Genomic DNA, 27,780 nt, shown 5'->3' on the forward strand with positions numbered 1-27,780 from the left:
TTACAGTTAGATTTTTGTTTTTTGTTTTTTTTGAGACAGAGTCTCACTCTGTCACTCAGGCTGGAGTGCAGTGGTGCGATCTCAGCTCACTGCAACTTCTGCCTTCTGGAATCAAATGATTCTCCTGCCTCAGCCTCCAGAGTAGCTGGGACTACAGGCACATGCCACCACGCCTGGTTAATTTTTGTATTTTTAGTAGAGACAGGGTTTCACCATGTCGGCCAGGCTGGTCTCAAACTCCTGACCTCAGGTGATCCACCTGCCTTGGCCTCCCAAAGTGCTGGGATTACAGGTGTGAGCCATTGTGCCCATCCTACAGTTAGATTTGAAGACTTAAAGATCAAACAGCTGGTAGGGCTACAAAGGCAAGAATGCCATACAACAAAAAGGAAGGAAACATCATCTTTGCACAGAGAGCCATTTTTCATCACGCTTACCCTTGTCAGAGATTCATCCATTTAAACACAGCAAAATGTAGGTAAAAAGTAATTTTCAACCAGTATTGTCCACTGAACTTGGACATTCTTTCTATATGCAGTAATGAGATCCAGCAGTAATCCTGTAAATTCAAAATCATCCCTTTGGGCAGCCAGGATTCTGCCGCTGTATCAAATGGCCCAATCTGTACTGTGCTGATGGTTAAGGATGGTACTTAAGTAAGGCATTATTTCTAGTCAGCCACGAAAAATAGTAGCTGGGTCTAAAATGTTAAAAGCAGCTTCTTGTTTCCTATGCCATCAACCAATTCCACATTTTATTTATTTATTTATTTTTCGAGATGGAGTCTTGCTCGGTCACCCAGGCTAGAGTGCAGTGGCACAATCTCAGCTCACTGCAACCTCTGCCTCCCGGGTTCAAGCAATTCTCCTGCCTCAGCCTCCCAAGTAGCTGGGATTCCAGGTGCATGCCACCACGCCCAGCTAATTTTTGTATTTTTAGTAAAGATGGGGTTTCACCATGTTGGCCAGGCTGGTTTCAAACTCCTGGTCTCAAGTGATCCACTCGCCTCGGCCTCCCAGAGTGCTGGGATTACCACTTCAAGTGAGCCACTGTGCCTGGCCCAATTACACATTTTTAGAAAGGTCATTTTAAAATCACTGAACAACTACCGTATGACACCTGCTCGCAGAAGGCCTAAACATGCTCCGTTTTCTTTTTCTTTTTTTCTTTTTTTTTTTGTGAGATGGAGTCTCGCTCTGTCACCCAGACTAAAGTGCAATGGCATGATCTCCGCTCACAGCAACCTCTGCCTCCCAGGTTCAAGTGATTCTCCTGCCTCAGCTTCCCGAGTAGCTAGGATTACAGGCACGCGCCACTGTGCCTGGCTAATTTTTGTATTTTTAGTAGAGACAGGGTTTCGCCATGTTGGCAAGGCTGGTCTTCAACTCCTGGCCTCAGATGATCTGCCCACCTTGGCCTCCCAATGTGCTGGGATTATAGGTGCTCCGTTTTCTGTAACAAGCCCTGATCAAGAAGCTCTGGGGTGGAAATGAGATTCTGCATTAAGTAACAGAATGATTACAGCAAGAGAAACTGGATATGCAGCATCTATTTATCAGTATACTGGAACGTTGTGCTGGGAGGTTCATATTTGTCTTCTCATAATTGTCCCCACAACTTCCTAAGGTGGCTATAATCAGCCTCAGCTTACAGATTCCTAAGTGTATGCTCATAGAGTTTTCATAACCTGCCTAGGGCAGGGCTGCCAGGAATCCTGAGCAGGGTTGTTGGCTGGAAAGCTTGCATCCTTTCCTCTCGCTGCCCACCACCAAGCAGGGGGCTCCAGCTCTGTGAACACAGAACTTATGTGGCCTCTCCCTGTCTTTTAAGACAGACCTGAAGCATGCTGTCAGCCCCTCATCACAGCAGAGTGGGAAGGCGACTGAGTCTGGCCTCAGAAAACCTGGATTTGAGCTCTAACTCTGTTATGCTGTGTGCGCCAATAATTAACCTCACCAGAAGACAGAAATGATAGCATTCCACTGTTGTTTTAAGAATCATCCTTACAAAAAAATAGTGTTTACTAAGTAAAGTCAGGGTAGCCAAAAGTAAAAGCTCTAAAGGAGAAATGTTGGTTATTACGAGAAGGTCTTAAATAGCTCCTTTTCTTCTTTTCTTTTCTGTTTTTTGTTTGTTTGTTTTTTTGAGACAGAGTCTCACTCTGTCGCCCAGGCTGGAGTGCAGTGGCGCGATCTCGGCTCACTGCAAGCTCCGCCTCCTGGGTTCACGCCATTCTCCTGCCTCAGCCTCCCAAGTAGCAGGGACTACAGGCGCCTGCCACCATGCCCGGCTAATTTTTTTTTTTAGTAGAGACGGGGTTTCACCGTGTTGGCCAGGATGGTCTCGATCTCCTGACCTCATGATCTGCCTGCCTTGGCCTCCCAAAGTGCTGGGATTACAGGTATGAGCCACCGCGCCTGGCCTCTTCTTTTTTTTTTCTTTTTTTTTTTTTTGAGACAGGGTCTCACTCTGTCACCCAGGCTAGAGTGCAGTGGTGCCATCTCAGCTCACTGCAACCTCTGCCTCCCAGGTTCGAGCAATTCTTGTACCTCAGCCTCCTGAGTAGCTGGGATTACAGGCATGCACCATCATGCCCAGCTAATTTTTTAAAATGTATTTTATATTTTTAGTAGAGAAGGGGTTTCATCACGTTGCCAGGCTGGTCTCAAACTTCTGACCTCAAGTGATCTGCCCGCCTCAGCCTCCCAAGTGCTGGGATAACAGGCGTGAGTCACCGCGCCCAGCCAAACAGCTCTTTTTCTAAGACTAGCTGCAGATGAGGATGTTCATACTGTTTACTCCAGCATCCTTGAAGGTATGTCGAAAAAAACTCACTGGAAAAAAAACCATGCCTACAAACACGCACTGCCCCGAGAGGGAAGCAGCCTGGGGGCCCCCCAGCTCCGCAACAGAGGAACACGCCCAGCTCACTGCACCTTCCTGTGCTCCAGGGTCCATATCTTGGGTAAAATCTGGAGAACCAGCAGTCCCCATTGAGGTTAGCTATTATAATCTATAGCAAGCATGAGGCTAAACACTCAGCCTCCCGAAGTGCTGGGACTACAGGCGTGAGCCACCACGCCAGGCCTCCAGTATTATTGGAATCATTTTTTAAATTACAGTGGTTAGTATACCATAATGCTAATTCATTATTTACTCATTCAAAATAATGGCAACGATTATGTAGAAAAAAGAAAAAACAGGCCAGGCATGGGGGTTTATGCCTATAATCCCAGCACTTTGGGAGGCTGAGGTGAGAGAATCACCTGAACCCAGGAGTTTGAGACCAGACTGGGCAACACAGCAAGACCTTGTCTCTACAAAATTTTTAAAAACTGGCTGAGCATGGTGGCATATGCCTGTGGTCCCAGCTACTTGGGAAGCTAAGATAGGAGGATCACTTGACTCCAGGAGGTTGAAGCTACAGTGAGCCATGATTGCACCACTGCACTCCAGCCTAGGCAACAGAATGAGACCCTGAAGAAGAAAAAAAAAAGAAAGAAAGAAAGAAAAAAGGAAAAAGAAAAAAAAATGCTCATGAAGCATTATATTAAAATAGTACAAACAGGTCAGGTGCAGTGGTTCACGCCTGTAATCCCAGCACTTTGGGAGGTCAAGGCAGGTGGATCACCTGAGCTCAGGATTTCGAGACCAGCCTGGCCAACATGATGAAACTCCATCTCTACTAAAAATACAAAAATCAGCCGGGCATGGTAGGGGGTACCTGTAATCCCAGATACTCAGGAGGCTGAGGCAGGAGAATCACTGGAACCCAGAAGGCGGAGGCTGCAGTGAGCCGAGTTTGTGCGACTGCACTCCAGCCCGGGCAACAGAGTGAGACTCCGTCTCAAACAAAATTAAATAAATAAATTAAATAGCACAAATACACACATTTGCTTACTGATATTTGTTCTAGTATTTCAAAAGGTTTCATGATTTTCTAAAATTTCATTTTAATTTAATTACAGAATGTTTCAAAAGAGCATGATGTTTACAGCTCCTCCCAACAGAACATCTGACTCAGAAACCTGTACTTGCAGTTCTTCTTAAAATAAAAGGAACACTATGTATTGCAAGATATTTAATGTGTATCTGTACCACCTATAATTTATTCCATAAATTACTATAATTTTTGATTAACAAAAGGAACTAAATCCAAAATACAGATATGACAGACTATAAAAAAGTCATCACTAACAGTGAGTAAATAAAATATAAAACAACTTGGTCATAACACAGCAAAGGAATATGAGGGGGCACGGTGGCTCACGCTTGTAATCCCAGCAGTTTGGGAGGCCAAGACGGGTGGATCATTTGAGGTCAGGAGTGCGAGACCAGCCTGGCCAACATGGTGAAACCCTATCTCTACCAAAAATATAAAAAATTAGCCAGATATAGTGGCATGTGCCTGTAATCCCAGCTACTTGGGAGGCTGAGGCAGGAGAATCGCTTGAACCTGGGAGGTGGAGGTTGTGGTTAGGCGAGATCGTGCCACTGCACTCCAGTCTGGGCAACACAGTGAGACTCCATCTTAAAAAAAAAAAAAAAAAAAAAAAAAAGGAGAGAGACAAAGCATTGACAAAAGAAACAACCAGGAAAAAAATATAAACCTTTGCAAGGTCAAGGGAAGTTCAGGGTCCAGGGAAGCAGTCCATGATCATGTTAAGATTTCTGGTATTTATTTTATTATGTTAGATATTTGTACTTCATTCTGAACCTTAGTATTCTGTTTCACTGCATCCTTTCTGTCACTAAAGAAATCTTTAATGAATGGTCCAGCAGAGACTGTCATCTAATTTAGGGCTCCAGTGCAGGGTTTCTCACTCTCAGCACTATAGACATTTTGGGCCAGGTCATTCTTCGCTGGGGAGCTGTCCTGTGTATTGTAGGAGGCTTAGCTGCCTCCCTGGCCTCTTCTCTCTAGATACCAGTAGCAACCCCTTAGCCACAATCCCTGAGACAACCAAAAGTGTCTCCAGACACTGATAAATGTGGCTGGAGTAGGGAGTAAAACTGTCCCTAGTTGAGAACCACTGTGCTAATGTCAACAGATGAAGATTCATCTCAGTTTATTGGCATATTGTTGTTGTTTTAAACCAATGGGTTGATCTTAAGGCATTTATCTCTTCCTAACTTTTAAACCTATCCAAGGCCATATGCTACACATTTATAGTTTAGAAAGAACTAAATTGAGACATTTTCAAACACCTTCCTGCCCAAGAGCCCTGGCTGCTCTCTATTGAATGCTTGTCCCAGGCAGGTCCTAATCATCCCTCAAGTCTTGTTAAGGCCTTAACTGCGAAGTCCCTTGGGAAGCTTCTTCCTGACCCCAGAGCACGAGCATATCAGAAATCCTATTATATGCTCTCATAGCACGTTCTACTCTTACTTTGTGGCAACTACCATAATTGCAATTAAATAATCACTTTTGTCATTATTACTTAATGTCTCCTCCATTTCAGCAGAAGCCATAGTAATCTTGTTGGCTCATGTATCCCCAGGGCATTAAAAGAACTGTTTTGGCTGGGCTCGGTGGCTCACGCCTGTAATCCCAGCACTTTGGGAGGCCAAGGCGGGTGGATCACGGTGGTCTGAGGAGTTTGAGACCGGCCCGACCCATATGGTGAAACCCCATCTCTACGAAAAATACAAAAAATTAGCTGGGCATGGTGGCGGGCACCTGTAATCTCAGCTACTGAGGGAGGAGAATCGCTTGAACCCGGGGGGCGGAGGTTTCAGGGAGTCGAGATCGCACCACTTCACTCGGGCCTGGACAAAAGGGTGAAACTACGTCTCAAAAAAAAAAAAATTTTATCACTGGCCAACGTGATTACTTTATTACTAGTAACAAATTTTTCCGCACTTCACATGCAATCGAAGTACAATGATACAGACCATGGCTTAAAGATAAATCCCTTAAGGCAAAATCATGACTAAGAATAGACTTTGAGCATCCATTTTTCTCTTTGGTTACCAACAAAACCTATTTATGAAAAGACGATAATGGTGGCAAGAGGAACAATAAGGTTTGCTTCATTAGATAGCAATGAATGAGCTGAGGAAAAGAATGGATGTAACTGGGGACATCTTTCCATTTTTTTGACCTACTTACAAGCACTAATTTTTTTTTTTTTTTTTGAGATGGAGTTTTGCTCTTGTCACCCAGGCTGGAGTGCAATGGCGAGATCTCGGCTCACTGCAACCTCCGCCTCCTGGGTTCAAGCAATTCTCGTGCTTCAGACCCCCAAGTAGCTGGGGTTATGGGTACCCGTCACCACGCCCAGCTAGTTTTTATATTTTTGGTAGAGAAGGGGTTTCACCATGTTGACCAGCCTGATCGCGAACTCCTTAGCTCAGGTGATCCATCTGCCTAGGCTTCCCAAAGTGCTGGCATTACAGGCATGAGCCACCATGCCCGACTGATAAGTACTAATTTTAATACCATTTATTCCACAGAGCATACACCATATTATATTACTTACTTCTTTTTAAATGTCTGATACCCTGAAATATATTTAAATTCCTCAAAGGGATGCATATTCCTTTGAATATGGGTCCACAGATGAGTTTCAGAGTGTCTGAAGGACCCTTGACATTTTACGTAGAGACCTAGAAACACTTTCTAGGAACAGGGTCTGTAACTTTTTTTCTTTTTTTTTTTTCTTTTTGAGACGGAGTCTTGCTCTGTCGCCCAGGTTGGAGCACAGGTGCAAAATCTCGGCTCACTGCAACCTCCGCCTCCCAGGTTCAAGCGTTTCTCCTGCCTCAGCCTCCTGAGTAGCTGGGATTACAGCCACATGCCACCACGCCTGGCTAATTTTTGTATTTTTAGTAGAGATGGGGTTTCGCCATGTTGGTCAGGCTGGTCTCAAACTCCTCACCTTGTGATTCGCCTGCCTCGGCCTCCCAAAGTCCTGGGATTACAGGCATGAGCCACCGTGCCCAGCTGGGGTCCATAACTTTTATATGATTCTCAAAGGTATGAGTTTAAGACCCATAGTCTTATATGGTTTTATTTAATTTTAATCTTCTAGGGATATTCCCACTGTGTTTGGTCCATCTTTTAGGAAGAAAAAGAATAAAGTTTTGCTTACTGATTTCCTCTCCTGTTTCAGTTCCTGAACATAGCGTGCCAAGTCCACAATGATCTGTGATGCCATGTTCTCGGAGATAACTTCATGCTGCCCCGCGTAATCATTCATTTCATTCAGGGTGGAAATGAAAGCTTTACATGACGTATACCTATGGAACAGAACACACGCCACTCTGTTTCACACAAGGCCACGTTCATTCATATTCTGCTTTACACCAAGAAAATATTAATTAAAATCAGGTTAATTGGCATCCATCTCCCATAGGATCCTGAGTATTCATTACACATCGAGTGTTCTCAACAAAATGGCTCAGAATTAATTACAATTGAAACACTTTTCATTTTGCAAAACGGAACCGCTCCGCATAATGTAATATTTGGCTTCATTGATACTTAGTCAAGATATAATCCAAAATTGATATACATGCTATATGTACTAATGTAAAGGATATTTAGATATACATTAGAGATGTAATATTTGAGCGGTCTGTGTTAAGATGCCTTAATTGCTGACTGAAATGGACATATTTCTTGGATGAATGACTAGCATGACAGGGACTCCTGACAGTGCCAAACCAAATCAACTCTAGAATGCAGATTCCATATTTCCTGTTTTTGCTTAATTACATTCTAAAGTTTTCCTAATTACTTTAATTGAAACAATCTGGCATAGGTCCAGTGGCTCCATATAAGAAAAGTTAATTATATTTTTATTGTTCTCTCCTCCAATTTAAAAACTGACACAAAATGAATGGGAAATGCAACTTATTTTTATAGACATGTATTTCTCCTTTCCGTGTGTAGTCATCAATGGCATGTGTCTATTACAAGACAATTTTCAATGGTAAACATACTTGTATTCTTCTTCCTCCTTCGAGTTCTTTTTAGGTTGGTACTTCTTTGAAAGATTCCTGAAATAAAAATGCAGACATGTCAGCTTTATATAGAAAGAGAATTAAGAAATCAGGAATGAAAGATAACATTAGTGCTTTTGTTACAAGTTTAAAACAAACAAAAAAGTCCACAGCTGAAATCCATTTCCTTCAATCTTTCAACATGTGTGATGAAGCTACTGTTAAGAACGTGCACAGCTTTTCATCTTTTGTCTCAAAGCAGAGCAAATAAGAACAGAATTATTTAATTGGAGAGGACAGACCATGTGTAAATATGCAGTGGCTTTCTTTTTTTTTGAGACGGAGTCTCATTCTGTTGCCCAGGCTGGAATGCGGTAGTGTGATCTCAGCTCACTGCAACTTCCATCTCCCAGGTTCAAGCGATTCTCCTGCCTCAGCCTCCCAAGTAGCTGGGACTACAGGTGCACGCCACCACGTCTGGCTAATTTTTTTTGTATTTTTAGTAGAGATGGGGTGTCACCATGTTGGTCAGGCTAGTCTCGAACTCCTGACCTCAAATGATCTGCCTGCCTTGGCCTCCCAAAGTGCTGGGATCACAGGTGTGAGCCACGGCGCCCGGCCGTGCAGTGGCTTTCATTTGTAGCACTGAGCTGTTTTTCTTCTCAGGCCACCATTCTCTCGTGGTCATCCTGAGTTGGGGCATTATTTCTTCAAATCCAAGGAAAACTGTGTCCAAATGTTTAAAAATCAGAGTGCCGGCAGGGCACAGTGGCTCACTCCTGTAATCCCAGTACTTTGGAGGCCGTGGCAGACAGATCACCTGAGGTTGGAAGTTCGAGACTGGCCTAACCAACATGGAGAAACCCCGTCCCTACTAAAAAATACAAAATTAGCTGGGCATGGTGGCGCATGCCTGTAATCCCAGCTACTCAGGAGGCTGAGGCAGAAGAATCGCTTGAACCCGGGAGGAGGAGGTTTCGGTGAGCCGAGATCGCACCATTGCACTCCAGCCTGGGCAACAAGAGCGAAACTCCATCTCCAAAAAAAAAAAAAAAAAAAAATCAGAGTGCCAAGGGCATGTTTCTAAGGCTGTGTGGCTGCTCTACCAGCAAGCGCATGAAAACCACCTGTGAATAAATCTTCTTGAAGGAAGTCAAGACAATATTTTGGGGGTGTTGATGCTAAGACATTTAACTAGAAAAACTTTTAACCTGCCTAGCAGGTTTGCATTGAACACATTCAGATTAGCCAAAATCATCCTAGTTTCCCTTCCTAATCTCATCTCCAGGTTAAGAATCTAAATATTTTTCTTTATATTCACAAATAGACACAAAAACTAAGAGGTAATCACAGAAAGAAAAAAAAAAACCCTCACTAACACTGGTTCTACTGACTGATTTCTCCTGGGTCCTGACTTTAGGTGACTATAGTTAGAGAAATAGCCATAGCAGCCAGGCACAGTGGCTCATGCCTGTAATCCCAGCACTTTGGGAGGCTGAGGTGGGTGGATCACGAGGTCAGGAGATCGAGACCATCCTGGCTAACATGGTGAAACCCCGTCTCTACTAAAAATACAAAAAATTAGCTTGGCATGGTGGCGGGCGCCTGTAGTCCCAGCTACTCGGGAGGCTGAGGTAGGAGAATGGCATGAACCCAGGAGGCGGAGCTTGCAGTGAGCTGAGATCACGCCACTGCACTCCAGCCTGGGCAACAGAGTGAGACTCCGTCTCAAAAAAAAAAAAAAAAAAGAGAAATAGCCATAGCATGTTTTCTTGTTTGTTTGTTTGAGACAGAGTTTCACTCTTGTTTCCCAGGCTGGAGTGCAGTGGCATGATCTTGGCTCACTACAACCTCCACCTCCTGGGTTCAAGTGATTCCCCTGCCTCGCCTCCCGAGTAGCTGGGATTGCAGGCATACACCACCATGCCCAGATAATTTTTGTGCTTTTTAGTAGAGATGGGGTTTCACCACGTTGGCCAGGCTGGTCTCAAACTCCTGAGCTCAGGTGATCTGCCCGCCTCGGCCCCCCAACGTGCCACTGCACCCGGCCAAGAAATAGCGAGAGCATGCTGAGCAGTAATCCACAGTAGGAACTCCATGTGTCAGCATCTCAGTCCTCACTTCCTTGTTAATTCCCTGTTGCTATTCCTCTTTATTATTTCACGTTACTTTTATTTCTTCTACTTCCCCCAAATCTACAGATGTGCCTAGAAAAATATGTGATAATGAATTTACAATTTTGATCATGGTATGTTTTGCATACCAAGTGACATGTGGTTTCATCTGTAACAAATGCTACTAGATGACGGGAGAGGCCACCGGCTTCAGTACAAAGGGCATTGCTCTGGGAATCAAGAGACCATGTGCCCAGACAGCATGACCTCAGCAAATGAGCCAGTCTGTGCTTCCCATTCCTAATGTGTACGTCAGCAGGGGTTGGACGACATGACCTCCATTGTCCTTCTTGTTTTGAAATTCTGTGGGACTAGATAACATCCAGTAGACTATTAACTGCTGCAATTATTCAAAAAATGGAGGCATGCATATATAATAGTTTAAAAGTTATAATTAGACCGACTGATGAAAGAATGTAGTTAATTCAAGACTGAGATCATGTTGGCATACACGTCAACATATCAACTATGACATGCTTTCTCTGCTGATACTGAGGATACATAGCAGAGTTTAATAATTCTAGATGCAAAAGAATGTGAAAAAGCAATTATTTCCTTAAAGAATGTCCCTTGTAGAAAAAACAATGCAAAAAAGAGAAATATTTTATGTTAAAAGCACAGTACAGGTCTTTGAGTTGGATTATGATCACAATCACTTCTTAAAAACACCATCACAAGGATCAAGAATGTAAGGGGGCCGGGCATGGTGGCTCATGCCTGTAATCCCAACACTTTGGGAGGCCAAGGTGGGCAGATCACAAGGTCAGGAGTTCGAGACCAGCCTGACCAACATGGTGAAATCCCGTCTCTACTAAAAATACAAAAATTAGCTGGGCATGGTGGCGCATGCCTGTAATCCAAACTACTTGGGAGGCTGGGGCAGGGGTATGGCTTGAACCTGGGAGGCAGAGGTTGCAGTGAGCTGAGACTGTGCCACTGCACTCCAGCCTGGGCAACAGAGCGAGACTCCATCTCAAAAAAAAAAAAAAAAGAAAGAAAAAAAGAAAGGGAAATGTGTGCAAAACAGATGACTACATAATCAATGGGTTATTTTCCAAATATATTGAGAGCAGCACATATGGGTGATTAGAGTATTGGAAAAGCGTAGTGGCTGCATGTGAGATATTTCTAGTGTGTGGTTTATTTTACAATTCATTTTTATTTTTTATTTTAATTTTTTTAGAGACAGGGTCTTGTTCTGTCACCCGGACTGGAGTGCAGTGGCATGATCATGGCTCACTGCAAGCCTTGAACTCCTGGGCCCCAGGGATCTTCCCACCTTAGCCTCCCAAGTAGCTAGGACTACAGGTGTACACCACCATGCCCAGCTCATTTTTATTATTTTCTGTAGAGACAGAGTCTTGCCATGTTGCTGAGGCTGGTCACAAACTCCTAGCCTCAAGCAGTCCTCTCACCTCAGCCTCCCAAAGTGCTGGAATTACAGGCATGAGCCACTGTGCCCAGACTACTGCATGATTTTAAATATTAATCATTTCTTCTGTTACCTATAACTTACAAATTGAAAATACCACTTCTAAATTCACCCCTCATATAAAAATTATTCCAAAATGTTACATCCACATTTTCTTTGTAGCTTCCTTCCAGTCCTTAGCAGCCATAAAAATCATGTAAGTTTTATATCTAGTTGAAGGAAGCCTTACTTGACTCTGAATCTATTGATCCAGGTAAACCAGTATTCTTTATAGTTCTCTTTTACCAGTCAAATCCTAAACAGGATTAAATTAGATCCCTTGTAGGTGATATACTGAAAAGACCATCGAGTTCTGATGAATGGGAATCACTTTGACAATACTGGCATATATAGCATTCAAAATGCTTCTTAAAAGCACTAATAAATAATTCACTCTATAAATACCAGCATAAACCAAGAAGCTAAAGAGATCTCAGAGTGAACTTCATTTCAAAGGATATTTATCTCAAGAACTGCTACAAAAAAAAGATCAACTTTCCATTGCTGTTCTCTTGGGACAAGGTTTTTGCCCTATTTGTATTACTGTTATTTAAAAAATGAACACGGTTTGTTCAGGCGCAGTGGCTCACACCTGTAATCCCAGCACTTTGGGAGGCCGAGGCAGGTGGATCGGGAGTTCAAGACCAGGCTGGCCAACATGGTGAAACCCCATCTCTACTAAAAATGCAAAAATTAGCTGGGAGTGGTGGCACATACCTGAAGTCCCAGCTACTTGGGAGGGTGAGGCAGGAGAATCGCTTAAACCTGGGAGGCGGAGGTTGCAGTGAGCCGAGATCATGCCACTGCACTCCAGCCTGGGTGACAGAGCAAGACTTCGTCTCAAAACAAAATAATCAAATAAAAAAACCCACAACAACAACAACAACAAAAAAGCAAATAAACCACTTAAAAAAACTTTCGATTTATGGGGTCTTTCTGAGAAATCTGATGTGTTTTCAGGTAGAAAATCTCGACTTGTTTTTCAGGTAGCCTAACTAAAAGGTAAAAGAAAAAATAAACATTCTTTTATAAGGATGGTGGATTTAGACCTGGCTGATTCGAAGAACCACAGGAAGGCTTTAAAAATGACTTACTCGGCCCTATTCCAGAGCCTCTGCAACAGAAGGTCTAGGGTGGGGCCCAAGAATGTTTTGTGTTTTTTTCACTCTTTTATTTTTTTAAAGCTCACCACAAGATTTCTGGATCAAGATGGCAGAATAAAATCCAGCCAGAGAATTGTGCTTTCCCAACAACAAAAGGTGAAAAAATAAAAGCCAGGGAAAATTTTAACAGCAGAAAATAAAAAAAATAAAAAAAGTGAAGAAAGGAGTCTAATCTCAGTCCATACACTTTAGAAAGTGATGACCAAGAAGAGCAACAGAAAATTCTGGGACAGCTTAGAATGGGTGCTGACTCCTTCCTCCCCATCACAGGAAGGGAAGTACGTCCACAAACCCTGAAAATCAGCCCAGACAGAAGTAAACTGGGAGGCAAGCACTCAGGGAATAGTGACAGAAAAATTCTGAGAGGAAGACATCTATGCTGACTACCCAAGGCCTTGGGCAGGAGCCGGGGCTCACCCCCCGGAGGTCCACTTTCCAGACCTCCAGGCTGAGTGCCCTGGGGGTTCGCCCCAAACCCAGGGATTCCACAGGATTAGGGATGTGGGTTGGCTGTGTCCCCACCCAAATCTCAGCTTGAATTGTATCTCCCAGAATTCCCACATGCAGTGGGAGGGACCCAGGGGGAAGTAATTGAATCATGGGGGGGCCGGTCTTTCCCGTGCTATTCTCGTGATAGTGAATAAGTCTCACAAGATCTGACAGGTTTATCAGGGGTTTCCGATTTTGCTTCTTCCTCATTTTCCCTTGCCGCTGCCATGTAAGAAGTGCCTTTCACCCCCAGCCATGATTCTGAGGCCTCCCCAGCCATGTGGAACTGTAAGTCAAATTAAACTTCTTTTTCTTCCCAGTCTCGGGTATGTCTTTATCAGCAGCGTGAAAATGGACTAATACAATTAGGGCAATGTTTGACCTAATGGTGTAAACCCCATAACAGAACCTCTAACAAAGTTTCAGAAGAAATGACAGAGCTCAGAGTCTCGAAGCCAGGCCCTTTCGCGACCCTGACTCTATAAACACCTGTCCTCGGCCTTCAGCAAACCAAGCAGAACATATAATACCCCAGCCTCAAGTGGAACTCAAAGGGAAAGACCAATGGTACCAGAAATGGAACGAAGCGTGGCAAGGAACACTCACCTACACTCCATCAGAGCAGACAGGGCACTGGTGCGGCTCACGTTAGAAACAAACACACGCCAGGTGTTGGCCTAAGACCTTTATGCTCTTTATTACCTTATTAAGCCCACTCAGCAACCTTATAAGGTGAGGATGATGATGATGATGATGATGATGATGATGATGATGATGATGATTCACACTTTACAGATGAAAATGACGAAACAAGGAGAGTAATTTGACCCAATTCATACGGCTGTTAAGTGGAAGAACCAGGATTACATCCCAGGCATTGGGACTCTTGAGTCTGAACTCAACCACTTCACTAAACTGCCCCTATTAAATATAAGCAACATGGCCAGGGGTGGTGGCCTGTAATCTCAGCAGTTTGGGAGGCCGAGGTGGGCAGATCAACTGGGGTCAGGAGTTTGAGACAAGCCTGGCCAACATGGCAAGACCCTGTCTCTACTAAAAATACAAAAGCTAGCCAGCCATGGGCCAGGTGTGGTGGCTCATGCCTATAATCCCAGCACTCTGGGAGGCCGAGGCAGGTGGATCAACTGAGGTTAAGGAGTTTGAGACCAGCCTGACCAACATGGTGAAACCCCGTCTCTACTAAAAATACAAAATTAGCCAGGTGTGGTGGCACATGCCTGTAATCCCAGCTGCTCGGAAGTCTGAGGCAGGAGAATCGCTTCAACCCAGGAGGCGGTGTTGCAGTGAGCCAAGATCGTGCCATTGCACTCCAGCCTGGGCAACAAGAACAAAGCTCCATCTCAAAAAAAAAAAAAAAAAAAAAAAAAATTCGCCAGGTGTGGTCGTGTGCGCCTGTAGTCCCAGCTACTTGGGAGGCTGAGGCAGGAGAATTGCTTGAACCCGGGAGGCTGAGGTTGCAGTGAGCTGAGATTGCACCACTGCATTCCAGCCTGGGCCACAGAGTGAGACTTTGTCTTAAAAAAAAAAAATTAAATAATAAATATAAGCAAAGTGAAAGATATGACAGGTAATACAGAAGCAAAAGAAAAATCCAAAATCCAGTCTGCAAGAAAACATATAAGGAAAATAAGCAAAAATCACCCTCCTTCAGATTATTTATACTATAGACAAACTTAGTAAAAACACAAAGGCAATAAATCAAGAATCCCAATACTATGGGATAAAATAAAATGGAATGAGAAGGAAGACACAAAGCTGAGGAAATGAACTAAGGACTAAAATATACCACTATAGAACCCATCAATAAATGAGGGTGGATATCAAATTTAATAGAGGAAAGGTCTGAAATAACCATAATGTGAAAACAATCAGAAAAAAAAAGGATCTAAAGATAGGCCGGGCGTAGTGGCTCACGCCTATAATCCCAGCACTTTGGGAGGCCGAGGTGGGCGGATCACAAGGTCAAGAGATCGAGACCATCCTGGCCAACACGGTGAAACCCCGTCTCTATTAAAAGTGTAAAAATCAGCTGGGCGTGGTGGCGGGCGCCTGTAGTCCCAGCTACTCGGGAGACTGAGGCAGGAGAACCGCTTGAACCTGGGAGGTGGAGCTTGCAGTGAGCTGAGATCACGCCATTGCACTCCAGCCTGGGCGACAGAGCGAGATGCCGTCTCAAGAAAAAAAATTAAAAAAATAAAAAAATAAAAATAAGAATAAGATGAAACATAAGGATAACTCATATCTCTGAAGTATATGACCCAGTAAGTAGAATAGAAAAAACATTCAGACATAATCAAAGAACTTTCTCCTGAAATAAATGAAGCATAGAATTTACACAGGAAAGAGCACTAAGAAAAACTATCTGATAAAGGATGATCAACTCCAAGGCATTGCTTAGTGAAGTTATCAGACTGCTAAGATGAACTAAAATTATTCATATTTTTACTCAGAAACAGCCATGTTGCCTACAGAGAGAAACATCTGGCTGGCCCCAGACTTTTCCTCCAAAAGACGATGCAGCCACATGGAGAGAGAAAGTGTGACCAGAGAACAACCAAGTCAAAGTGCTGTAAAGTATGGTGGCATTTTCAAGCAAGAAAGAACGCAGGGAACATGTCCCAAGCTCTAACGAGGGGGAGAATATTCTTCCTTAATGCCAACAGTCAAGGTGAGAGGCTGTTGTAGAGAGAAGTGCTGAGATGACTCTACGTTCAAATATGGAACCACAACAAATCAACTGAGGGCCTCGGGTTTCAGAACCCAGTCATACAACTCAACTAGAAGAAGGAGCAAAACATGTATATATTATTTTCCTAATCTTTTATAGCAGTGAGTCAATTGAGCCTGTTTAGAATTTCAACATGGAAGTACACACACACAATAATGACATCCTGTAAGTTTTTCATAATCTTTTTGATAAATTTTACAAAAGTCTAATATTTATTTTTTTGAGACAGAGTCTGTCACCCAGGCTGGAGTGCAGTGGCGTCATCTTGGCTCACTGCAACCTCCGCCTCCTGAGTAGCTGGGATGACAGGAGCGCCCGGCTAATTTTTGTGATTTTAGTAGAGAGACGGTGTTTCACCATGTTGGCCAGGCTGGTCTCAAACTCCCAACGTCAGGTCATCTGCCCACCTCAGCCTCCCAAAATGCTGGGATTACAGGTATGAGCCACCGCACCTGGCCTAAGAGTTTAATATTTAAAGCTCAGCACATTCCTCAGTTTCACTTTACTGTCGTTTGTACTGTTAAATTTAAATGCATTTCTTTATATATATGACATATACAATATGCAATTTGTTGTATAATATGATTTCTACCTAGTTACCCTCTATATACAATGAGCTCCAATTAAAAACAGACCAAGACTTGAATGGTTCATTTTTTAAAAGCATAAATGGCTCAAATGTATCAAAAGATGTTCAACCCCCATGCATACCAAGAGAAATGCAATTTAAGACCTAGATGTACCAGTTGTTCAGTAGCAAATTGACAAAGATCAGTTTGGAAACAGAAAGCAGCAGTGAGGGTGAGGTTGAGCAGGCCCTGTTACTCTGCTAATGGAGTGTCAGGGGCCATAGTTTCTGGAAAGGGACTGGAGATCATGCCACTGCACTCCAGCCTGGGTGACAGAAACTCTGTCTCAAAAATAAATAAAATTAGGTTGTTCAGACTCAGAAAAAAAAATTATATTAGGAATTTCAACCTATACTACCTTGAATAGATAGTGACCTCAGGGGTTGGCAAACTTTTTCTGTAAAGGACCAGAAAGTAAATATTTCAGGGCCGGGCGCGGTGGCTCATGCCTGTAATCCCAGCACTTTGGGAGGCCGAGGCAGGTGGATCACGAGGTCAGGAGTCTAGGACCAGCCGGGCCAATATGGTGAAATCCCGTCTCTACTAAAAATACAAAAATTAGCTGGGCATGGTGGTGTGTGCCTGTAGTCCCAGCTGTTCAGGAGACTGAGGCAGGAGAATCGCTTGAACCCTGGAGGTGGAGGTTGCAGTGAGCTGAGATTGTACCACTGCACTCCAGTCTGGGTGACAGAGCGAGACTCCATCTCGAAGAGAAAAAAAAAATTCAGACTTGCAGGTAACTGCATCTCTTTTGCAACTACTCAATTGCCAATTGTTTGCAAAAGTGGCCATAGACAATACGCATAGGCACGGCAACATTCCAACAAATCTTTATTTACAAAACCAAGTAGTGGATGGATTTGGCCCATGCTAAGACCTGACCTACAGGAATCAAAAGTCTCATGTTTATGTCTAAAATAAGTTAGCATTCTCCCCTGCAATGCAGAAAAAAATATTTAATGATAGTTATCTCTCCCAAAGGCCACAATGATTTTTCAACATCATATTACTGTTTCAACCAAGTATCTGTTGAATATGCTGTAGCCACACTGGCCTTTCTATTCCTTGTACATGTTCCCGTCTCAGGACCTTTGCACTCTCTCCCCCCACATCCTTACATGTCTGGCTTCTTTTTGTAATTCACTTCTCAAGTGATGGGTTTTCCCTGACCAGCCTAGCTCAGTAACCACCCCCACTTCAATCTCTATCACATCACTGCGTTTACGTATTTGGAGTCATACATGCTATCTTTAAATGCTCGAATTCTTTGCTAATTTGCATGCAGTTCTGTTTTCCGCTGTGAAAGGTGAGCACTCCAGGTTCAGGCACTTCCTGTGTCTCGTTCATTCAAGCATCCCTAGTGATTGAAACTCGCCGGCACCTTGTTGTTCTACTTTTTGTTGTTAAAATCTCATCAGCTCTCACAGGCCAGTGCAAACACATAATTCCCCATAAAGCAAAGCTGGCTAAATATCTTAGGCCTGTACCCTACCGATTCACTCACAATCTACAAATATTTACTGGGCACCTACTATGTGCCAGGCACTGTTCTGCACTATGACACATTAGTGAGCAAAACCCAAAGATCTCCACCCTTAAGGGGCTTGCATTCTAGCTGAGAGGCTGCAGGAGACAATGCACAGTAAATATAATACCCAGATTTCTCTGGGAAGGTTTGGGGAGATGTTATTCAAACGGGACATAATTGTAGGAGAAATAAGTTCAAGAGATCTATTGTACAACATGGTGTCTCCAGTTAATAACAATATATTGTATACTTGAAAATTGCCAGGCCGGGTGCTCACACCTGTAATCCCAGCACTTTGGGAGGCATCGGTGAGAGGATCGCTTGAACCTAGAAGTTCAAGACCAGCATGGGCAACATGGTGAAATTCTGTCTCTGCAAAAGATACAAAAATTAGCCGGGTGTGGCAGCGCATTCCTGTGGTCCCAGCTACTTGGGAGGCTGTGGTGGGAGGTTCACTTGAGCCCGGGAGGTGAGCCAAGATCGTGCCACTGCACTCCACCCAGGGTGACAGAGTGAGACCCTGTCTCAAGAAAGAGGGAAGGGGAGGGGAGGGGAGGAGTTGCTAAATTGCTAGAAGAGTAGATTTTAATGTTCTTCCCACAAAAAAAAATTAAGTTTGAGTAGTAATGCATATGTTAATTAGCCTGATTTGGGCATTCTGCAGCGTATACATATTTCAAGGCATCAGGTATACCATAAATATATACAATTTTATATACAAATAATATAGAAATAGATATTTTGTCAATTTTCAAAACTAAATAAGAAAACTATATAAAATGGTAGAAAGTTACCAGTAATATAGGAAAACTGAAAAAGCAAAGCAGGCTAAGTGGGCTAAGGGATGAGGTGGGCCTCACTGAGCAGAAACTGGAAGCAGGAGAGGGAGTCAGCCACTTGGAGCCTGGGGAAGAACACACAGGTGATATCTACATGGAAGGGCTAGCGCAATAGCTCTCGGGTGAGGGGATGCCTGGCATGTACAAAAAACAGGAAGGAGGCCTCTGTATGGTTACAGCAGAGAGGAGGAGGAAGAGAGTTAAAACAGATGATGTCAGAAAGGTGTGGGAACCAGATTATACAAGGTTTTGGAGGACTTTCACTGTAAGGTTTTTGGATTTACTCTGAATGAAATGGGGACGCACTGGAATTTTGAACAGAGGAATACTGTAATCTGGCTGCTCTGTAGAAATCAGGGAATAGGGGATAGAGGTAGAATAAGGGAAACTAGTTTGTAGACTCATCATAACCAGGCTAAAGATCATGGACCACGTAGGCCATGTGACATGGACCACAGTGGCAGCAGTGGAGGTGATAACAAGTGTCAGATCCTGGATAAATCTGTAGAGAAGTCAAGATTTCCTGATGGCTTGAGCTGGGGAGTGTGAGTGTGTGAGAAAAGAAGGCAGACAGAGATGATGATGACACCAGGGTTTTTTGTTTTTTTTTTTGAGATGGAGTCTTGCTCTGTCACCCAGGCTGGAGTGCAGTGGCACAATCTCAGCTTACTGCAACTTCTGCCTCCTGGGTTCAAGGGATTCTCCTGCCTTAGCCTCCTGAGTAGGTAGGATTACAGGCGCCCACCACCACGCCTGGCTAATGTTTTTGTATTTTTAGTAGAGACAGGGTTTCACCATGTTAGACAGCTGGTCTTGAACTCTTGACCTCAAGTGATCCCCCTGCACCTGGGTGATGCTAGGGTTTTTGACCTAAACCAGGAAGGATGCAGCTACCCTCAGGTGAGTGGAGGAAAATCTAGGTCGTGGAAATGCAGATTTTTATTTTTTTGAGATAGGGTCTTGCTCTGTTGCCCAGGCTGGAGTGCAGTAGTGCAATCATGGCTCACTGAAGCCCCAGCGTCTTGGGCTCAAGCATCCGCCCTCCTCAGCCTCTCGAATAGCTGGGACTACAGGTGTGCGCCACCATGCCTGGCTAATTTTTTAAAATTCTTTTTAGAGGCAGGGTCTTGCTATGTTGCTCAGGCTGGTCTCCAACTTCTGGACTCAAGTACCCACCTCGGCCTCCTGAAGTGCTAAGATTTTAGGTGTGAGCCACTTCACTTGGCCTAGACATGTGGATTTTTAAGTTGGGGAGATCCGGAGTTCAGTTTCAGACATGTTACATTTCAGATCATTTCAGATGGTTTTTAGACATTTCCTTTTTTTTTTTTTCTTTCAGATGGGGTCTCAGTCTGTCGCCCAGGCTGGAGTGCAGTGGTGCGATCTCGGCTCACTGCAAGCTCTGCCTCCTGGGTTCACGCCATTCTCCTGCCTCAGCCTCCCGAGTAGCTGGGACTACAGGCGCCCGCCACCATTTCCAGCTAATTTCTTGTATTTTTAGTAGAGATGGGGTTTCACTGTGTTAGCCAGGATGGTCTCGATCTCCTGACTTGGTGATCCGCCCGCCTCAGCCTCCCAAAGTGCTGGGATTACAGGCATGAGCCACCGCGCCCAGCCAAGTTTTTAGACATTTCTAAGTAGAGACTTTGAGCAAGCTGTTTCCGGAATTCAGGAGAGAGGTCTGGCTTGGAGATCCATATCTGTGAGTCATTGCCATATGGATTATACCTAAAGCCATGAGACAGTTGAGGTCACCAGGAGAGTACAGACTGGGAAGGGAGAAGGACTGAGAAGCAGATGCTGGGCACAGCAATGTGAAGAGGCAGGGGAAGAGTAGGGGCCAGCAAGGGAGACTGTCATGGGAAGAACACCAGTAGCCCGCTCGAGAGCTCGCACGTAGCCCATTTTCACATGAAAGACAACACTGCATGACTAATAGTGCAGTATTCAAATAATCAACGTGAAACAGACCATGTTCTATTCCTACTTTCAGTTTGAAAAGCCCCTGACGTGTTGACGAGGCTGATATGCACACAGGGCACTAGAAACTGATATGGATTCTCCACTTATAAAAATTATTTCATTGTGTGATGTTTTACATGTTATTCACTCAATAAAAACAAAATCTGGGGCCAGGCACAGTGGCTCACACCTGTAATCCCAGCTTGCTGAAACAACAACAAAAACCCTTATAAGAACACATAGCTCTTTTTTTTTTTTTTTTTTTTGAGATGGAGTCTTGCTCTGTTGCCCAGGCTGGAGTGCAGTGGCGCGATCTTGGCTCATTGCAACCTCTGCCTCCTGGGTTCAAGGGATTCTCCTGCCTCAGCCTCCTGAATAGCTGGGATTACAGGCGCCCGCCACCATGCTTGGCTCATTTTTGTATTTTTAGTGGAGACGGGGTTTCACCATCTTGACCAAGCTGGTCTCAAACTCCTGACCTCGTGATCCACCTGCCTTGGCCTCCCAAAGTGCTGGGATTACAGGTGTGAGCCACTATGCCCAGCCAAGAACACATATCTCTTATGCAGATGCTCTTTGGATTAAAACTCAATGGTGAGGGAGCTTGACGAAAATTAAAAAAAAAAAAAAAGAAAGAAAAAAAGGGCTGGGCACGGTGGCTCACGCCTGTAATCCCAGCACTTTGGGAGACCGAGGCAGGCAGATCACTTGAGGTCAGGAGTTCAAAACCAGCCTGGCCAACATGGTGAAACACTCTCTCTACTAAAAATACAAAAATTAGCCAGGCATGGTGGCACAAGCCTGTAATCCCAGCTACTTGGAAGGCTGAGGCAGGAGAATCACTTGAACCTGGGAGGCGGAGATTGCAGTGAGCTGAGATTGTACCACTGCACTCCAGCCTGGGCGACAGAGTGAGACTGTCTCAAAAAAAAAAAAAAAATTAAAGAAAAAGGAAAGTAAATGTTTCTAAATCAAAATCATCTAGCTCTTTAACAGGCCTTAAAACAATATCCACAAACCAATTCAACTACAACTACACAACATGAAATCATTAAGGACTTTGCATGCCACTTCAAGTTCAAGCTTAGTTCTACGAAGAACTTTTAAATATATTCTATAAAAATACAAATTTCTTGGATAATCTCATCATTAAAGATGTAAGGAGATCCAAAGTACTTAAAAAAAAAAAAACAGAGACAGGGGTCTCACTATGTTGCCCAGGCTGGTCTTGAACTCTCTGGGCTCACACTATCCTCCCTCATCAGCCTCCCAAAGTGCTGGGATTGCAGGCATGAGCCACCACGCCTGGCCCCAAAGCACTTTTTTTTTTTTTTTGAGAAGGAGTCTCACTCTGTCACCCAGGCTAGAGTGCAGTGGCACAATCTCAGCTCACTGCAATCTCCACCTCCCGGGTTCAAGCAGTTCTCATGTCTCACCCTCCCAAGTAGCTGGGATTACAGGCGCCTGCCACCATGCCCCACTAATTTTTGTATTTTTAGTAGAGGCGGGGTTTCACCACGTTGGCCAGGCAGGTCTCGAACTCCTGACCTCAGGCAATCCGCCCACCTTTGCCTCCCAAAGTGCTGGGATTACAGGCGTGAGCCACTGCGCCTGGCCCGAAGTACTTTTAAAATACTATTCCACATGACCCCTCAACACATTACGGGAGGGACTGTGAATTAGTACAAGCACATTGGAAATGGCTGAACCCTATCCACCAAAGCTAAGCATATGAGTAGCCTGTGACCTTGCAATTAGATGCCTACGTAGATCCTAGGAAATGTGTTCAGATACACACAAAAAGCCTTGTACAATAATGCTCGTTGGAGCGCTACTCATTATAGCTTAAATTAGAAAGAACCAATCACCTAGTCAGAACGGATGAGTGCTGGTGCATTCACAGACCAAAATACTCAACAGCAATGAAAATAAGCAGACTCCCACCACATGCTACCACATGGTAAATCTCACAAACGTAATATAGAACAAAAGAAGCCAGATACACAAGAATGCATACCAAATGACTACACTCATGTAAAGTTCAAAAGTGGGCACTACTAATCCATGCGGTTAGAAGTCAGGAGAGTGGTTACTGCTTCGGGGAGAGTGGGGAGCTGGAGGGGGCCAGGGGGCCTGCCAGGCTGGTCTTTCTGTTTCTTGACCTGGGTGCCCGGTTACATGAGTGTGTTCACACTGTCAAAATTCATGGAGCTGCACACTTATGATTTGTGTACTTCTCTGTACATATGTTATTAATATATTTCAATAAAAAGTTTACTGAGAAACAAGCTGCTCCAAAACTCAGCAAATATCTTGTTGAAAAAAAAACTGGGCCTTAAAGCAGTAATTTAGTTTTTATCTTTAATGTTCTATGAAAATTAATTTTCTGTATGAAAAACAATCACTTCTATTGAAATATTACCTTACATAAAAGGAAAAATATTTAAAATATACATTTATACTGTAAAATGAGAATATACGTTATCCTTACATCATTTTGCAGTTAACAAATAACCTTTTTCAATATCAACTTACCTGAGTTGCTTTGCATAGCTGAGTTCAATCTCTGTCCTTTCTTTCACAAACTTGATGTATTTCTCAAGAATATCAATTCCCCACTGTGTGTGTTTTTCTAAGTTGTCAAACTGATCCTGTTGAAACAAACCAAGAGAGAAGTTATGGTCTTTCCCTGTGATTAACATAATTTCAATGAATAATTCTCTTAACAACATATTACTACATACAAAGTAGTACTAATATTTTCCATGATTATACTTGGGGTGCTTTTTTGTTGAGCCATTTTAAATCAACATTACCAAATTTGGTTTGAAAACTGCCTGGAGTACTGAACTCTGACCTATTCATTCATATTTCCTATTCCTTTTAGAAACATAGTTTTCAGATATAACTGATGTCTCAGTGCAAAGAAAAATGTCATTCCCAGACGCGAAAAACCGACAGGTGAAACACACACACAAACGCAGCCACACACGGTTTGCACCTTAACTGTTATCTCTGGGTAATCATTCAAAACAGCTGATTGAATCTGAGCCGAGGAACGGGGGGAAGTGTTACGAAATTTTGCTTTCTTCAAGTGATTAAAATAAAACATATAGATTTTATTCTTTCAAACATACACCAAACCCACACTGTGAGCCAGGAACAGTGCCTGGAGCTGGGGAATCAAAATGAACAAAAATACAGCCTGAGTTTGCATTGTGCCTTGGGGTTTCTGGTCTGGAAGAACAAGAGGGAGCCTGGGTAACACAGAACCCATCTCTACAAAAAAAATTTTTTTTAATTAGCTGGGCATGGTGTTGTACCACTGCACTCCAGCCTGGGTATAAGAGCATGACTCTGTCCCCCCAAATAAAGAATGAGAGGGGACAGGTATGCTAGCAACAGCTAATGCAAAGACATGGAGATATCCAGGAATTGGGTGAATTTGTCTTTGAGTGCAAGGTGGAGGTGGGTGGGGCAGAAGGGAAGTGGAGTTGGCGAGTGATGAAACTAGAGACAGCTCAGAGCTAGATCACCCAAGGCCTTGAAGGACGAGCTTAGGAGTTTAGACTCTCCAGCAGGCACAAGAGAACTTGGAAGAGAAAGCCAGGAAATGGCTCCAACAGTCTAGATGAGACAAAATAGGCACAGAAGGGAAGAATTCTAGGGACATTTAACAAACACAATCAACTAGTATGTGAGTGGCCGGTTGGACGTGGAGGCTGGCAAGGGTATGAGGGGGAGGGAGGATTCCAGAGTGACTTTCAGGTTCTGCCTCCCGGAATTAAACAGAAGATCCAGATAAGAAAGAGCTACAGTTTGGGGTGAAAATTAAATGTCGTTTTGACATGTTGAATGAGGGACTGGCCTGTCCAGAAGAGAGCTGGAAACACAGAAGGATTTAGAACTCAAGAAGGGCAGCGAGTGAGTAGGTGGATCTCAAGCAACAGCCGAGGATCAGAAGACCAAAGACGACAGCAAGGATACACAGAATTAGCAAAGAGGGCCTGGCCCAGGAAGCAGAGCCCAGAAAGGACTAAGGGGGCGAGCCAGAGGGGGCATGAGCACATCACAGGGAAGAGAGAATTCCAGTGGAAATGGAATTCTCCATGGAAAATTTGCTGCCTCCTGAGAGGTAACAGTCATAAATGAGGGTTCTAGCCCCAGCAAAGGGATTTCACAGAGACAGGCCCCCAAATGTTTCAAGTTTTAGTCATTTGCCTGTAAGACGCAGCTATAATCTAATTTCCTAATTTCACAAATCAGTCATGAGGATCATGCGAAATGGGGAAGTGCCAACTCAAATATAAAAATATAAAGCTAGTGTTTAATCCTACGCTTGTGCAATCTAACAGTATACATTCAGTGTCTTACTTCAGACTGTTGTTTATTTGTTTGTTGGTTTGTTTTGAGACAGAGTCGTGCTCTTTCCCCCAGGCTGGAGTGCAGTAGTGCAATCTCAGCTTGCTGCTGCCTCCCAGACTCAAGTGATCCTCCCACTTCAGCCTCCTGAGTAACTGGGACTATTGGCACCCGCCACCATGCCTTCACTAATTTTTGTATTTTTTGCAGAGAGGAGGTCTCACTATGATGGCCAGGCTGGTCTTGAATTCCTGGGCTCAAGTGATCCTCCCCCCTTGGCCTCCCAAAGTGCTGGGATTACAAGTGTGAGCCACTGCCTCCGGCCGGCCTGTTTTTTTTTAAAACCACTTTATTAAGGTATGACTGAGATTTTGGCCGGGTGAGGTGGCTCACGCCTGTAATCCCAGCATTTTGGGAGGCCAAGGCGGGTGGATCACTTGAGGCCAGGAGTTCGAGACCAGCCTGGACAACATGGTGAAATCCCATCTCTACTAAAAATACAAAAGTAGCTGGGCGTCATGGCGGGCACCTGTAATCCCAGCTACTCGGGAGTCTGAGGGAGGCAGGAGAATTGTTTGAACCCAGGAGGCAGAGGTTGCAGTGAGTCAAGATCACACCATTGCACTCCAGCATGGGTGACAGAATGAGACTATGTCTCAAAAAATTAAATACAAAATTATAAAACAAAAGTGCAAAATGTTTGTCTTTATGACTAATAATTTTTAATATTTAAAGTTGATTATTGGTCCTCAATAATATATATTCCACAAACCCCTAGATTTCAGTTTAAGAAACACTAGATTATGTTATCTATAAAGTCAAGGGTCATCAAGTAAGCTAATAGTGTAAACGAGACTGAAGATCACCTTAAACTACTTGAGAGAACAAATATACACACAACTCAAGCTATGATTACAAATCATTCTTACAAATTGAGAGCACGACTTCGTCAAAGCCCTCTGCTTATCAGTAACCCTTTGTGGATCTAGTTTCACAGTAATCATATTTATTTTTAAAATGATTAACAATTATCAGGGCATCATGGCACACATGCCTGTAGTCCCAGCTACTAGGGAGGCTGAAGCAGGAGGATCACTTGAGCCCAGGAGTTCGAGGCTGCAGTGAGTCATGATCAGGCTACTGCACTCCAGCCTGAGCATCAAAGCAAGACCCTGTCTCAAAAAACAAAAACCAAAAACATAAACACCCTTTCCTTTATTTAAAAGCCCTCTCCCAGCTGGGCGCGGTGGCTCACATCCAAAATTCCAGCACTTTGGGAGGCCATGGTGGGCGGATCACTTGAGGTCAGGAGTTTGAGACTAGCCTGCCAACACAGTCATCTTTACTAAACCTCATCTCTACTAAAAATATAAAAATTAGCCAGGCATGGTGGCATGCACCTGTAATCCAAGCTACTCAGGAGGCTGAGGCAGGAGAATCCACTGAACTCAGGAGACAGAGGTTGCAGTGAGCCGAGATTGTACCACTGCACTCCAGCCTGGGCGAAAGACAGAGACTCTGTCTCGAAAAAAAAAAGAAAAAAAAAATGGCTGGGCACGGTGGCTCACACCTGTAATCCCAGCACTTTGGGAGGCCGAGGCAGGAGGATCAGGAGTTTGAGACCTGAGGTCAGGAGTTTGAGACCAGCCTGGCCAACATGGTAAAACCCTGTCTCTACTAAAAATACAAAATTAGCTGGGCTTGGTGGCGCACGCCTATAATCACAGCTACTTGGGAGGCTGAGGCAGGAGAATCGCTCAAGCCCAGGAGGCGGAGGTTGCAGTGAGCCAAGACGGGGCCATTGCACTCCAGCCTGGTCAAAACGAGCAAAACTCCACCTCAAAAAAAAAAAAAAAAAAAGCCCTCTCCCTGTATGATTTCCCATCATCTCCAAAGCCTTGATTGTTTTCAGCAGTCATAGGTGCCACCTTGAAAACGTGCCCAGAGGATATGCTCTTAGGTTTCATTCTTGGCCTATTAACAACCTGACTACAGATTTCCCCACCATATCACTTTGCATTCAAACTGATGTATACTATACAAAGCAACAGCTTTCGATACCAAAGCCCTTAAAAACAACAGAAAAAGCCCATCTACATTTGAATTGAGTCCACTTTAAAATTACTGGCCTCAATCCAACAATATGTTTTCCATAAAGTTATCTGTATTCAGGACCATTCTACAAGCTATAATAAAGTGTTTACCAAGATGACAGAGCCCAAATAACATAGAAGATCTTAATAATAAAAACCTTACTCAGTAACAAATGAGCTGGTGCTTGTTTGTGACTATAGCAGAGTTCTTTTGATGCTCTATGAAACCTGAGGATGCCCCCATGCTCTCGCTATCACATGAACTGCTGCAGCACTGACTTGACAGCAGCTAGAAGAAAATTCAAGACAGATGAAAAACGAATCAACCCACTTACATTCTTGACTAAAATGTGGAAAAGTTAATGGAAAAAAAA

The 27,780-nt window shown here is 43.8% G+C and overlaps 1 protein-coding gene across 28 annotated transcripts in view; it reads right to left on the reverse strand.

The window, feature by feature from the left end:
- Positions 1 to 27,780, reverse strand: part of FNBP1 (formin binding protein 1) — a 158,673-nt gene that overhangs the window by 85,975 nt on the left and 44,918 nt on the right. For all 28 annotated transcript variants that reach the window (XM_055351334.2, XM_019033462.4, XM_019033469.4 and 25 more), the window contains exons 2-4: positions 23,487 to 23,602; positions 7,948 to 8,004; positions 7,095 to 7,242 (exon numbers count right to left, since the gene is read on the reverse strand). In XM_055351334.2, the coding sequence (XP_055207309.1) occupies positions 7,095 to 7,242; positions 7,948 to 8,004; positions 23,487 to 23,602 (321 nt within the window). The remainder of the gene's footprint in view (positions 1 to 7,094; positions 7,243 to 7,947; positions 8,005 to 23,486; positions 23,603 to 27,780) is intronic.

The sequence above is a fragment of the Gorilla gorilla genome, chromosome 13 (genome assembly GCF_029281585.2).
Source record: "Gorilla gorilla gorilla isolate KB3781 chromosome 13, NHGRI_mGorGor1-v2.1_pri, whole genome shotgun sequence".
Taxonomy (NCBI): Eukaryota; Metazoa; Chordata; class Mammalia; order Primates; family Hominidae; genus Gorilla; species Gorilla gorilla.